This window comes from Nestor notabilis, unplaced genomic scaffold, assembly GCF_000696875.1.
Source record: "Nestor notabilis isolate BGI_N333 unplaced genomic scaffold, ASM69687v1 scaffold13239, whole genome shotgun sequence".
Taxonomy (NCBI): Eukaryota; Metazoa; Chordata; class Aves; order Psittaciformes; family Psittacidae; genus Nestor; species Nestor notabilis.
The window spans coordinates 36,210-49,835 of NW_009942475.1; the positions used below are offsets into that span (position 1 = coordinate 36,210).

Sequence of the window (13,626 nt, forward strand, 5' to 3'; positions counted from 1 at the left end):
GGCTGTTTCAGGACCTCTGTAACAGCACTAAATCTTTGTATTGAATTAAAAAAGACTTGAGGAAACATTAAGGCCAGATCAGGATTCCAAGTAAGATACTTCCTAATAAACACATAAAACTTTGGCAGGGAGTAGCTAAAGAGGTAGCTAACATCAGCTCAAGCTCGGGTAGGACTATGTTTCCTCCTTCCTGCCAGACTTGCATGCTGACACTACACAGCATGGTAAGTAATACCAGTCCATTGAAAGTAATACCAGTCCATTGAAAGTAATACCAGTCCATTGATCCCACTGAAAGCAAACCCTCATCCACCAAAAAAATGGTTTTTACAGCCAGATCAGTGAGATGATCAACTCTCCCAGTGGTCACATAAGCACTTACGCTAACATAAGAAAGGCAGAAGGTACATGCAGATGGAGCCAAGAGCCTTCTGATAGTACAACAACATCTAGTTCAGCCTAAGTAAACTATCTGGATTTGGCAGGGCAACACTTGTGCTACTTGCTAAGGAGCCTCCTGTTCAGCTTCCACCCTAAGTAATATCTTGTTCTGCCCTGTTTCTAGTGTTTTTTTCAATAACATTTAAATATAGATTCCTTTTTGTTTATAGTGTAAAAGAACATGCACTGAGGAAACTCATGCCATAGCTTCATGGTTGATCAAAAGTTGCAAAAGTCTTTCCAGAGACTATCTGGAGAAGAGCTGAGAAAGAGATGTACAAAAATCCTCTTTATAGGATTTAAATAGGTACAAGACTAGGCCTTGACTATTCTTTGCCTACAGAGAGAGACGTTAAAAGGAGCAGATGCCTGTAAGGATGCCAGCATATGATTTCAAACCACTTGTTTGGGAATTTACAGAGCAAAGCCCAAGTCCTGTACAAATGGCACTAAAGTTAGTCTATGCGGGCAATATTTGCCCTACAGGGCCTCATCCTCTCTCAAGCAATATAATGAAACAATTGCTTTCAAATTAGTCTCAAAGTAGAAAGTGATTCATCATCTTTTCTCCATCCCTGGCAGTGTTCAAGGCCAGGTTGGACAGAGCCTTGGGCAACATGGTCTAGTGTGAGGCTTCCCTGCCCATGCAGGGGGGTTGGAACTGGATGATCTTAAGGTCGTTTCTCACCCTAACTATTCTATGTTTCTACAGTCTTTCAATCTAGGTTACTATGAATATCTGGAAATGGTACTTCGAGTCAACATGAATTCCACCAAAGACTACTTTAGTATCCTCAACTAACTTTCAGACAAGTGGATTTCTTTCCTCTTGCCCACAAAGACAACTCATCTGTTCAAAATGGCTCTAGTATGTTCTCATTTGGCCAGGAGTGGGAGTGTCCTGGAGCAGACAGAATCAAGTGTTTAAACTGATTTCAAAACACTGAGGTATAAAAAAGAAGAGTCAAAACTAACTTGCACCCACTGCACTAATGTCTTTCTTGCTACACTACTGACTTTTCACCATTATCTGGCAATTTTCAGTCTCTATTAATGTTAGCTAAACCTGATATGGTGGCAAAATGAAGAGGGCTGTATTTCACTCTCTTCTATGTACAACAAGATTCTGGCTCATGGCATCATGGCACCTCTCAGGACCATTAAGTTAATGCAAAGCTGTACAGTTGGACAGACAACCTACACTCCGAGTTGAAACACTACGTCCTCATAATCACACTATGAGGCAAAAGAGACAAGAAACTCCAAATTAAGGTCAAACCACGTTCAGAAAAACCCAAAATAACACAAAACTACCAAAACCCACCAAACAAAAACCAAGTGACATTTTACCCTTTGCAAACAAGTAAACTGGACAACTGGACAAGATTATAAACCCAACTTCTTCTCTGCTCAGCATTTATATAGACAAATGGTGTCTATATAAAAAAGTTCTTGTCAGACAAAAAAAGCTACGGACAATAAAGAGTTAAAAATAATAATAATTAAAAACCAAACAAATGAAATGACAGCATACCCAATTCTGACTTTCCTTATGGTTAGTTTTGAAGGTACAGAGTAAGTTAAAATCATGGCCAAGCACATAGGAAGTGAGTCTATATATTCCACAACTGTTAGCAAAAGTACCTTTAAATGAAAGCAACTGTCTTGACCTCAAAAATAGGGCTTTAATTGCTTGGTTAAAATTTTCTCTTAACATACATGTCTCAGCAGGTCCACTGCATTAAGTGGTTTCTCATTTCTACTCTGCTGGAAAAAAAGTTACAGGAAGAGTATCTCTCCTTTCTCTAAATCTGGAGAACTCTCTAATAGAAGTGGTATGAGGGTTGCCAAAAGACATTACTCACCTCATTTCCTGTTTTAACACCAGCCAAGCAGCACGCTATAGGTCACCAGCCATGCCCAGGAAGAAGAGAGGGGGAGAGAAAAACCAAAAGCAAGTGAAATTAAGGCTCAAAACTCCCAACAACTGAGACACCGTTAGCAAAAACTCAGGACAAAAAGGAAGTGTTAGGATTTTAATTTAACTTTTGCTTTAGAAGTGGAAAGACAAAATTGGTGTTTGTAAGACATCACTTTGCAATTTACCTCAAAACCTACCTGGCTTTAAAAAAGAGAAATCAGGCTACATTAAACACACTTTGAAAGTTGCTATTAATCCTATAACTAGAAAAAGACTCCGACAGCCTAAGTCAGGAGCAACTAGCTGTTATCTAAGTTGGGAGCAAGAGGAGTATAAGAGAAGATGGTCTATGAAAACTGACACGACATATAAAGAAAAAATAAATCAAATTCAGTTATCATCTGTTATAAAAAACATGAAATAAAAGACATACTTGGTCTCATGGTAATCACAAACCCTTTCCCTGAGGATTGCCCTCTTATTTAAAGCACACCACTTAGTTCAGGAGACAGGCTGAATATGGGAAAGCTGAGGAACAGAAGGAATGATTCTAGAAGTCAGAGGGAGCTTTTAGTACAAACGCTCAAGTTCACTAACAATTTTTGATCACACAGCATAGGTAGGAATGGCTGAAAGATGTTATTGTCCTCAATCTGTGCATTGTAAATACTTCCTCAAACTCTACTCCTCTCCTCTAGCAGCCTTACATATCTAAAGAAACATAATGTAGCAGGCCCCTTAGATACAGCACTGCCCAGGAAAGCAGATCATGAACTATCACTCATGTGTCCCAGGCAACAAATGCAACTCAGCAGTATCAGAATTAACAATGCTGATAATAGAGGGCAAAAGCAGACTTCATATTGCCAGTGGTATGAAAGGACAATAGAAAAACACAAAAGTAAGCACAAAGGAGCAACAGCCATCGAAGCAGTGCAACACTTGAGCAAATTCAAAAATCATTAAGAAATTAAAGACTTCCAACCAACATTGCTTATGACAAAAGCTTCTCAAAGCTTGTCTTTCCCAAACTCTGCTCTGGGAGCCAAACATTTTAGAGGTGCATGTCTTTGCAGACTCATTCACTTCTCTTTGTACTGATACATTGATTCTACAAGACCACTTATCATTTCAGTGTAGTAATTGTTCAGCACTTTAGCCTTTAGATTTTGCCTCTGTGGGGGCAAGGGTGACTGCCACCACAATGAAAACATACCTTACTGACCTGAAGTGCATTACAGTTCACCAGAATTTTCTATTAGGTCTTTAATTAAGTGGAAAACAAGTGATGTTGGACACAGGTATTCAGAAGACCTGTACAATGTTTCCATTTCAAATGAGTGCCTACCAGTGCAAAAACAATTAAGAAGAAGAGAAAAACTCCCCTCAAACTTCCTACAATGAAGCAACAATGTTTTCAGTTCTTCCTTTACTAATAACAGCTAAATAACACATGAAGACTGGCAGAATACCACCTTACTAATAGAACCTGTACTGTCAATACACAGTCTGGACACCTAGTCTCACCATCCTCACTGAAGATGAACTCCAAAAGTAAGTTGTTTTGCTTGAAACAACTACGAAGAAAAAAATGAGAATTAGTAGTCTTCAATCTGTGGACTGCAGACTACTAGCAAAGTGTCAGAGAAAGGAGACTCCATACACTTGTCATACAACCATAGATACACATAAAATGTCCAAAAGAATTGGTATTTCAAAAGCAGTGAACAAGACCCATTTAAATTCTGCAGAATTTTAAACCCCTCCCTGTCTGTCTTTCTTCAGATACAGTGCTTTAAGAGTAACCTTCCCCCAAACCCTGTGGAAAGAATTACCATCTTTTGTCAAGGAAGTAACTCTGATGCAGAGGTTTGAAAACATGTATCACATTTTAAGGAGCAGAGCCAGGATCACAACATCTTTTCATTGATATCAGAAGGAACCACATCATAGATTTCTTTTGCACGTTAATAGAGAAACTCAGTCCAAAAAGAGGTCTATTATCCTTCTTTTGGTACATCTAAAAGAATAAGGAAATCCTAAAAACAGTGCTAGAAATACAAAGGGGAAAGAGGGATGGTGGAGAGAGGAAACAAACTTTGTTAGATACACGATACACCAAACTGCACACTGCTGAACAAAATAAATATCCTTGTATTGGTGGAATGCTGTTTACTCAAATCCACTGTGATTCATTATCCTGCATATGCAGACAGCATGAGTAAGACTGCTGCACAAAACACCATGAAGTATACTGTAATCTTGTTTGCATAATAACCCAGATAAAATCATAAATAAAAAGAGTTTCCAATTGAAATGCCTTGAACATAATTCTGAAGTAGAGAATATGACAACCATAGAACCGGGTCTAGAAATATGCATTTGACAAATGCCAATTTAAAAAATCTCCTGCGCCTTGATTTAAAGCACTTGTAGGTTTGGTATGCAATCAGGTGGATAACCTCACTTCTTTCCCCTGTTTTATGGGGGTACGCTCACAAAACAAAGAAAACTTCTGCATGTAAGTAGTTCTGCTAAAATGAGACCACAGGTCAGATTTCATCTCCTCTCTCTTGACTTCAAAACTGAAAAACAATTAAAGAAATTACTTTCCCCCTTCAATGAAGAGGGAACAAGAGATTGGGGTACTGTGTGCACAGAAGCCAAAAGATCCCAAATTCCAAATGACATTCAAGCACCAAGCCAGCCAAAGCCCTCTACTCTCTCCCAGCTGTATGTGAAACAGGGGATCAGATCCCCCTACTTCATAATTACTTTATGTTTGTGAAGTGGTTTGAAAATGAAAAATGCTCATTACAGAGCTCAAGCCTGCAGGGCAATGCTTAACAGCAAATATATTTCTGAAATACACTTGCTTAGGCACTATATTGATTACAAGCTGCAGGATATTATTCTAATGCTATCTGAGGGATCACAGTTGAAATACCATGTGCAATCCCAGCCATGGCATTTTTTCACTCTATTAGAAAAGAGCTTCGAGATGGGGAATTCCACGATGAGGTATACACGGTCCTACAGGGAGTAATGACTACAGATGCTATTTGCATCAATGTCCTTGTAGCAAGAACCAGGATGATGGATCATGACTGAGACTACAGACAGAGCTAACAGTCACCCTTTTGAAGGGCACGACTCACTTCAGATTCTAATATAGTTGTCTGACATAAACTTGGGACTCCTGTATTTATGATTTATTTTAATCAAATATCCTACTTGTGGAAAGAGGTGATAGCTTCTCTGCATTACAGATACAAATACTATGCAAATGTAAGTTTTATGTCCCACTCTTCTTCAGCTCCGATCGTACATTTTTGAGTTGGCAGGATGACAACTGTCTAAATTAGTTGAAGGCAATATTAAAAGGCAGTTTCTAGGGTTTTGGGGCTAAAAAGAACTCAGAGAAAATTGTGTGTCACACAAAAGGTCAGTGGGAGGGAGGCTGTCTTTGGGGTGTCCTTTTGTGATAAAATTACATATCTTCTTGTACAGTGCAGTTCCAAGAATTAAAAGCAGAATTTAACAAAAGACCTCTTTTTAACACAAAACACTTCGAGGTATTTGAGATGTTTTGACATATTATATCACTTGCTGCTTTTCCATAACCAAGGAACAGGAATTGTTTTTAACATTTTTAAGTGATAAACAGATAGGCAGTAAATAAAACCTCATAGTTTTAAAGAGGTACTTTCTCCACCGTCACTCATTTTCACCGCTTCAGTTAGAACACAGGTACACAAACAGCTGCTTTAGCATTTGACAAGACTGAAGGGATGGAATAGAAGGGACAGCAGGAACTTCCTAATGCAGACCTGCTCCCAGACAAACCAGAACTGTTTGCAAAGAGAACAGAACTGTTTCTGGAGCTTCCTACTCACTCATCTCACTTCACCTATTCATTTCTGAACCCACACCCTAACTTTTATTCCCTTGATTGTACCAAGCACTATAGTATGGTTTGAACATAAAGACAAGATACCTTGAATGAAGCAGATGGACAGGTTAAAAATTATACCTCATCCCTTTTATCAAACTAATAATTTATTGCACTTAGAAGACAAAGTTATTATAAAATAATAAATCTGGGTTTCTACCAACTGCATCTGCCAAGTCACTTTTGCCAGTCCACACAGTCTCAGCGTGTCATCAACATTTCAATCAGCCAGATGAACTCTCTGAAGCAAACTATTACTTTTTGCTTCCATTCACAGCCAAGGCTGCCTCAAAAGCCGGCAGAAACACTTGTCCTGCTTGTTCACTTTAGTTTGAGATCAGAGAGCTCGAAAAGCAGTGCAGTAACACCCTCTACCGAGGCATTCTGGCAAAGACCCGCAAGGAGGGTGAGGAAAGAACAGTAGTATCAAATCTTTCTTTCCTTGTCTCATCATTATATAGCTATGCTATGCAAAAAAGAAGAAAATAAATTTATTTTTAAGCTAGATAAACTATAGCTGTCGAGCCAAAGATGCATAATGGAAACGTATTAAGAACTTCACACCATGGGAATTGCAGCTGGGACTTGAGCCAAAAGATTCCGTGCTTCACTTTGGTTTTTGCTCATTGAGGCTATAATGAATAGCGTAAGGGAAGTCTCAGTAATGACTAGTAAAGGGAGACTGGAAATGGAAAAGAGCCAATCAATAGTACCCTAGAAATAATAAAACTCCTCTTTATTTAAACACCTAAGCTTACACTAAGCATAAAGGTGGAGTAAGTTTGACCCCCAGTTTTACAGAGCATCACAGGCACACACGCATGCATCCACATACTCGCCTAGCCTGAAAGGGCTTTTTTGACATACCCCATTTTTTGGATAACCACAAAATCAAATGGGAATAAGGGCAGTTCATCCAGCCAGAAAGCACAAAGCAATTTGTTCTGATACTATTTTACCAGACACCAGCTCAAGTAAACACACTAACTATGCTTAATTTCAGACAGGAAGTAGAGAATCTTATGCTCAAGAAGACTTAGAAGTAAAGTATGTGTTAGCACAATGCAGCCATGACACTGGCATTTGCTCGAGGTGCAAGAACTAGCAGTACAAATCAACACTAGAAGTGTAGTAGATTATTTAACAATGAAACTGTGTGGGATGAGAATAGATCTCATCATGGGTTTATATATAAATCCAAGACCACCTCCGCTTCTTTCTGCCATGTTCACTAAAGCACCTACTACATCTTAATACAGCAGGCACCTATCACAAAGGTGTACATGTTGCCCTTTAGAAGAGTATTTTTGCATCACTTTCTATCAGAAAGCAGGGGAACATCACGAAATGTCTCACAACTAAGCAAAAATTGCTGCTTTACTGATCAAGTTATATTATACTTCGTATTTTCCCTCTATATTTTAAAAATAACCAGGGTTATACGTTCCTCCATATTATCATTAGCCTCTGTAACTGAATGACTGAAATGTAAACCATTTGATTAAAACTGCCATCAAAATCAGTAGTTTTACAACTGCCATAAACTTGTGTTTTACAAATCCAGACTTTCAACAATGCCTGAGACAGGTGATTATTAAAATGTGTATTTTCACAGCATTTCAAATGCTGAACAGTTAAAGAGTTCATCTCCAAAATTCCTTCATTTGTATTCTGCAGTACCAATTATCATCTATTTCAGGAAAGGCACCAGCTGTGCACTTCCTTCTCCAGGAAGATCCACAAAGCAGAGCCAGCATCTGTACCAAAGGGAACAATACACCAAGGGCTTCAAGAAACTCCTTTTGGATTTTCAGCTGTAAAGTAACTCCTGGGCTAACTGAAAACTGAAGCGACTCAGGCACTTTATTAATTAAAATAAGACTCGCCAACAAGGAAGGGATAGCAGGCTCCACTTCTAGCATGTGTTTTTGGCTTTTTTTAAACAATAGCAATTAAAAATCAAACCACCTCCAGCTTGTACATTCCATAGTTACTTTCTTTAATATGTATTTAAGTTATGAAGAAATAGCTGTAAACACTTACCTCCCTTACAGACAGCTGTGGGGGTAATGACACAGAAAATACAAAACTAGTGAACTGGTAATCAGCAGAATTAACCTTTTGGCACACCTGCAAGAGGAAGATTTTAATATTAAAGCACAGCAACGGAATTGAGTTGAGAAGCTTTCAGGATATTCTTTCTTCTAGTGTAATCACTGTAAATCCGTGCTAACACACATTCAGATAGATGCTGAACATACAAAACAGAGTAATCCCTAACAACTTACTGAAATATAAGCTTTTTTGTTCTGTTAAAAACAAGCTACTAATAAACTGTATCCTCATTGCTATGAAACAACTAAATTCACTATTTTAAGGCTAACACTGATTGTATACCAAAATCTTAATGCGGTGAATTACACTACAGTGACCAAAGGCTGGAACAGCTGGCTAAAAATGCCTTTCTTCATGGCAGCAATACAGTTCTATGGCAACAAAACGTTTAAGATCCTGGGATAAGACAGGAACAAACATTTATCTACAAGATTAATTCATAATCACTCTTCATGGTAAAAAAATGGTGTTTGTTACTGGAAATAAAGAACCCCAACAGACATTAAACATTTTAAAGCAGGGTGGTGATGACTAGATGTCCCTACCAGAAGTAAGCTCAAACACACATGGAGAAGTCTTCTAAACTATCAGTGATTTAGTGAATGCTAAAGATGAATTCTGAGCTTTCAAGGTGAATTCAACATCTCAGATAAGGAAATTTCCTTATTAAATAATCACTTTTTGTGGTGCCTTAGCAAAAGATGTCAGAGTTTCCACTGCTACTCAAGAGTTAACTCTGAAATAAGTCTTAGAAGTGGATTTGTAAAAATATATATAATCTGCCAACAGAAACAAAAAAGAAACATCATGCACTGCAACAACAAAACCTACATACTATACTTTCTCTTTAGTCCCCTTTTTAGATATATTTGTGGTATTAAACCAAATTATTTTCTATTAAAACTTTGCTAAACATAAATACAAGTGTGACTTTTCCAGCTGATATTTCAGTTTATCACATAAGCAATTTTACTGCTCAAAGATGATGTTCGCAACACTCATTATGCCCATATTCTCCCCTAGCTCATATTTCCGCCAACAACTACAATCTGTTGTATCACCAACACATTTACTTTCTCTGTGGCTTTCCAAATAGTAGCACAATGTAAAGACAGACTTGTGCTGTATTAGGAATGTGTAGCTAAGCTGAAGCAGTTGATGCCTCCTCATTTTCCCTTCACGTAAGAAAAGTGAAGGGAGGTCACCATTTACAGTGAGGTTTTCCCTGTAATCTAAGCAGCTGAACCTCAGATTATCTCCTAAATTCTTGTATCTGTTAATGCTTTCCTTAGGAAAATGTGCTCCTAGCAGTGATTCCACTGCACCTGCACTGCTGGTTTTTTAACAAGTTACATTATGACAAGCCCTGGGTAAAATATGGTCACACCAATATTATTTCCCAGCAGCACAGGAGGTGTGCAAACACTGTCAATGAGCAGTATGTAGCTGAATGGTGCCATCTACATTTCAAATATTCAAAATAGGTATTTCAGTTGGTTTTCTGCTATCTTTCTCTCAACTGTTTAACTGCGTGGTGTATTTTAATCACCAGCTCTATTCCTTAGGCTCCAGCATACACAAGCTCCAGGAAAAGTACACAGACTATGAACAGATATTTACCTTTTTAACAAAGTCAGCCTCACAGAATTCCTGAAGTATTCCCAAACACACATTGCAAGCCTTCACAGCCAAGTTTTCCACTGCAGTATTTTCATCATTAACCTGAGGAATCTGCTGGAGCACTCCATTGTGGTTGAGATCCTCAGGCCCTTCTTCCGGGTGTTCAAGTCTGATTCTCTTACAAGGAGGATCAACTGCATCAAAACAAACTGTATCTTCTTTTTCTTGATTATTTTTCAGAAACTCTTTTAAAACCTTCATCAAATCCTAACAGAAACAGAGGAATCGCATTGTTGTTTTTTCCTCTTTTCTCCAATGCACTTACAAACACAGTTCTAAAAGGCAGTACTAATCATTCTGGTTTAGCCTTAGTGTATGCAATTGATAACTTTAGAGTTTAGACCAAAAGACACCTACATAATCAAAAAGCTCCAAGCTGTATTTCTCTCAAAATGTCATCCAGAGAAACTGAATTTTGCTGAACAGATTTCTTTACCATCCAAGAGGAACGAAAACATTTTACAGACCTCACTTGCAGAAATGCATTTATCTTGGGCCCCATTGCTATTCAATGCAAATGGATGTTTATTGCCTTTTTGTCATTTAGATCATGTCAGAATTTGATTCCTTCACCTCCATTAGCCCAGATGAATAGGAAATGAGTTGTATGAGAAGAAAATGAGAGCAGATACAGGTGAGGGTGAAATTAAATACATAGAGGAAGAGCTTCATTTGAAGAGAGAAACCTACAAAAATTAAAGGACGTGCTGGTGAGGATAGAGAATCACCTGCATGTCTCTGAGTATTAGGAAGGATGAGAGACAGAGGCAAGACATAATTCAGAAAGAAAGATTTATTAAAAGGTCTTCAGTAACAAAGACAGAGGTTACTGTCTTGTTGCAACTCAGAGGAAAATCAGGTAGAGATGCAAAAGAATGAAGAATGGCACACAGAATGGACACTTCTCAAATGACTGACAGAAAATGGAAAGAGATAAGGAAGATGTTAAAAATGAATTCTGGAATGTCTAAACTTCAACAAAGGTGAAACAATCAAGACAGACATGAGAAGATGGAAGCATAAAGACAAGGGATTAGATCAAGTAGATCAAAATGTTTATTTGGCTACAACAGGAGGTCTCAAAGAACCAATATGAAGGAGGAGCGAATAACCAAAACTAAGTTGAGGAGTACCAACTACAAGAACAAAGGCAAGAAAGATTGTGCACAGCTAGGAAAAATATGAAGAACACTGAATTTCGGCATTAAGGTCAGCTAAAAAGAACACCTCATAACACTTGTGTTTAACTGATTGAAAAGACTTATCCTGTGCTTCATAATTTTTCAGTTACATCCCCCTACCAATTCTACTGAAAGAAGGAGGAATTATCAGGTAAGTTTGGAGCACAGATGGTTCCTCCTCTGCACCAGCTGCACTGCCCACAGCCCCTTTACGACCTACTACCTAAAAGGAAAAAGAACAGAGGGAACAGTCATAACTGTTCTGCTTTAAAAGTGATGAAGCCACACCATGCCGAAGCTCACATGCCCTGTTTTCTGGTGGGTTTGGTGAATACACAGCAACTTTCACAGTCAAACTTAACTCCCTACTTGGAATGCTGTGTCCAGTTCTGGTGTCCTCAACATAAAAAGGACATGGAGCTGTTGGAGCAAGTCCAGAGGAGGCCACAAGGATGATCAGGGGCTGGAGCACCTCCCATATGGAGACAGGCTGAGAAAGTTGGGGCTGTTCAGCCTGGAGAAGAGAAGCTGCTCTTGCTCATAGCAGCCTTCCAATATGTGAAGCGGGCCTACGAGGGTGGTGGAGAGCGACTCGTCATCAGGGACTGTAGTGATAGGACAAGGGCTGATGGGTTTAAACTTAAACAGGGGAAGTTCAGGTTAGATATAAGGAAGAAGTTCTTCCCTGTGAGGGTGCTGAGGTGATGGCACAGGGTGCCCCATCCCTGGCAGTGTTCAAGGCCAGGTTGGACAGACCCCTGGGCAACATGATCTAGTGTGAGGCGTCCCTGGCCACGGCAGGGGGGTTGGAACTCTTTGATCTTAATGTCCTTTCCAGCTCAAACCATTCTATGATCCTTCTAATTTCTCAAAATTGAACAGTGTAGCAGAAGTCCTTTTCTATAACTCCTTTTGTGTTTTCCTCTCAGACCAAGAGAGTCCAAGAGTACAACCACCTTCTCCTCCAAGGTAGTGCAGAGAACGCTGGATTCATACATTCACACATTCAAATTAGGAACACAAAGAACAAACCTTGTATGAATGTCTATAAAGCATCTGTGATCCCACGCTGCAGAACCTCAAAATACACCGTGGGCAAGTGCCAGTGTTCAGTAACAGCTGAACAATTGGTCTGTCCTTTTCTGTTAGGGAAGACATGCTGGAGAATTCTAAAATTTCAAATAGAAAGAAAATAAAAAAGCTTGAATAAGCACAATTCGGCAACTCAACAATGAAAGGCCTCACTTAACTGCACCGTATTTAGAATCACTGGAGTATGTGTGTGTGCTCTAGAGGAAGTTTAGGTTACCTATTTCTCTTAAATCAAAGGCACAACAGAATTAGAAGACCAACCCAAAAAGATCACTGCCTCGAGGAAAAGCTTCTGTACTTCCTAGGAAAACCTGAAGTCAGAGTTCTGACACAGGTGTGCTGAGCCCATGGTTTTATCTTTGATAAAGTGCATTACATGGCATGTTGTTAGTTACTGAATGGAAGGAGGGTGGAGCTAAGACATATTAAGCCAAACGTAAAATGGAAATTCCTTCTAAATTGCAGCAACTAAAGGATCAATGTATTAAAATCACAGGGAAAAAAAAAGTCCCGAACAGATGCCACCACCTTTGGTCATACAAAGCTCCAAAGCCCAAGGAAGACTCTTCTATCCATTAGCCACTTCAATTTTGAAAGATTCTTATTTCCCATCTCGAACATAGGACTCTCATTTTTGTGAGAGATCTCATAAAAGATGATGGCTAATTTGCTTTCCTGTCGTTCTCTCTGCCCAGAGCTTTAGAACAGACTAATTTCTTTGACCAAAATTTAATCACAGGATAGATCTCTGAGCATTTCTTGTAAAATATTGAAAAACAGAGATTCCCACTGAGGTGCTCACCCTTACTGGGTATCTAGGAAACCTTAGGAGGCAATAAGAATAACCACAGCTGTTCAGACCAAAGGTTTAGTTAGTCTACTGTCACCCAAAGCAAGGATAAATGGATGCCACAGGAAGATGTGTGTGCAGGATATATACCTCTACCAAGAGCTCTCTGCCTCCAGTTACTGCTGGTTTGGAGGATTCCTCTGACCTAGTGTGCTTTGCCTGTTGGTAAACCTGAACAGCTCTTTCCTTCAATCCTTCTCCAGAGTCTCTTTGAAACTCTTCTGCTTCCAAATCCTTTGTCAAGGAATTCCACAATATCTACTGACGAACCACCCCATTTCATTTTGGGGCTTAGCTCCCACGACCAGCATTTGATGTGTCCCCCCCTTTGATGTTTTTGTATTGCAAGAGCTGGCGTAGAGGCAGGATATATTGGTGTTCTCTATACCAGCCA

At 39.1% G+C, this 13,626-nt stretch overlaps 1 protein-coding gene across 1 annotated transcript in view; it reads right to left on the reverse strand.

Moving 5' to 3' along the window:
• PUS10 (pseudouridylate synthase 10) overlaps positions 1-12,448 on the reverse strand; it is a 29,972-nt gene extending 17,524 nt beyond the window's left edge. The window contains exons 1-4 of the mRNA XM_010021423.1: positions 12,323-12,448; positions 10,050-10,316; positions 8,358-8,444; positions 2,307-2,341 (exon numbers count right to left, since the gene is read on the reverse strand). Coding sequence (XP_010019725.1) covers positions 2,307-2,341; positions 8,358-8,444; positions 10,050-10,316; positions 12,323-12,448 — 515 coding nt within the window. The remainder of the gene's footprint in view (positions 1-2,306; positions 2,342-8,357; positions 8,445-10,049; positions 10,317-12,322) is intronic.
• Positions 12,449-13,626: the final 1,178 nt, after the last annotated feature.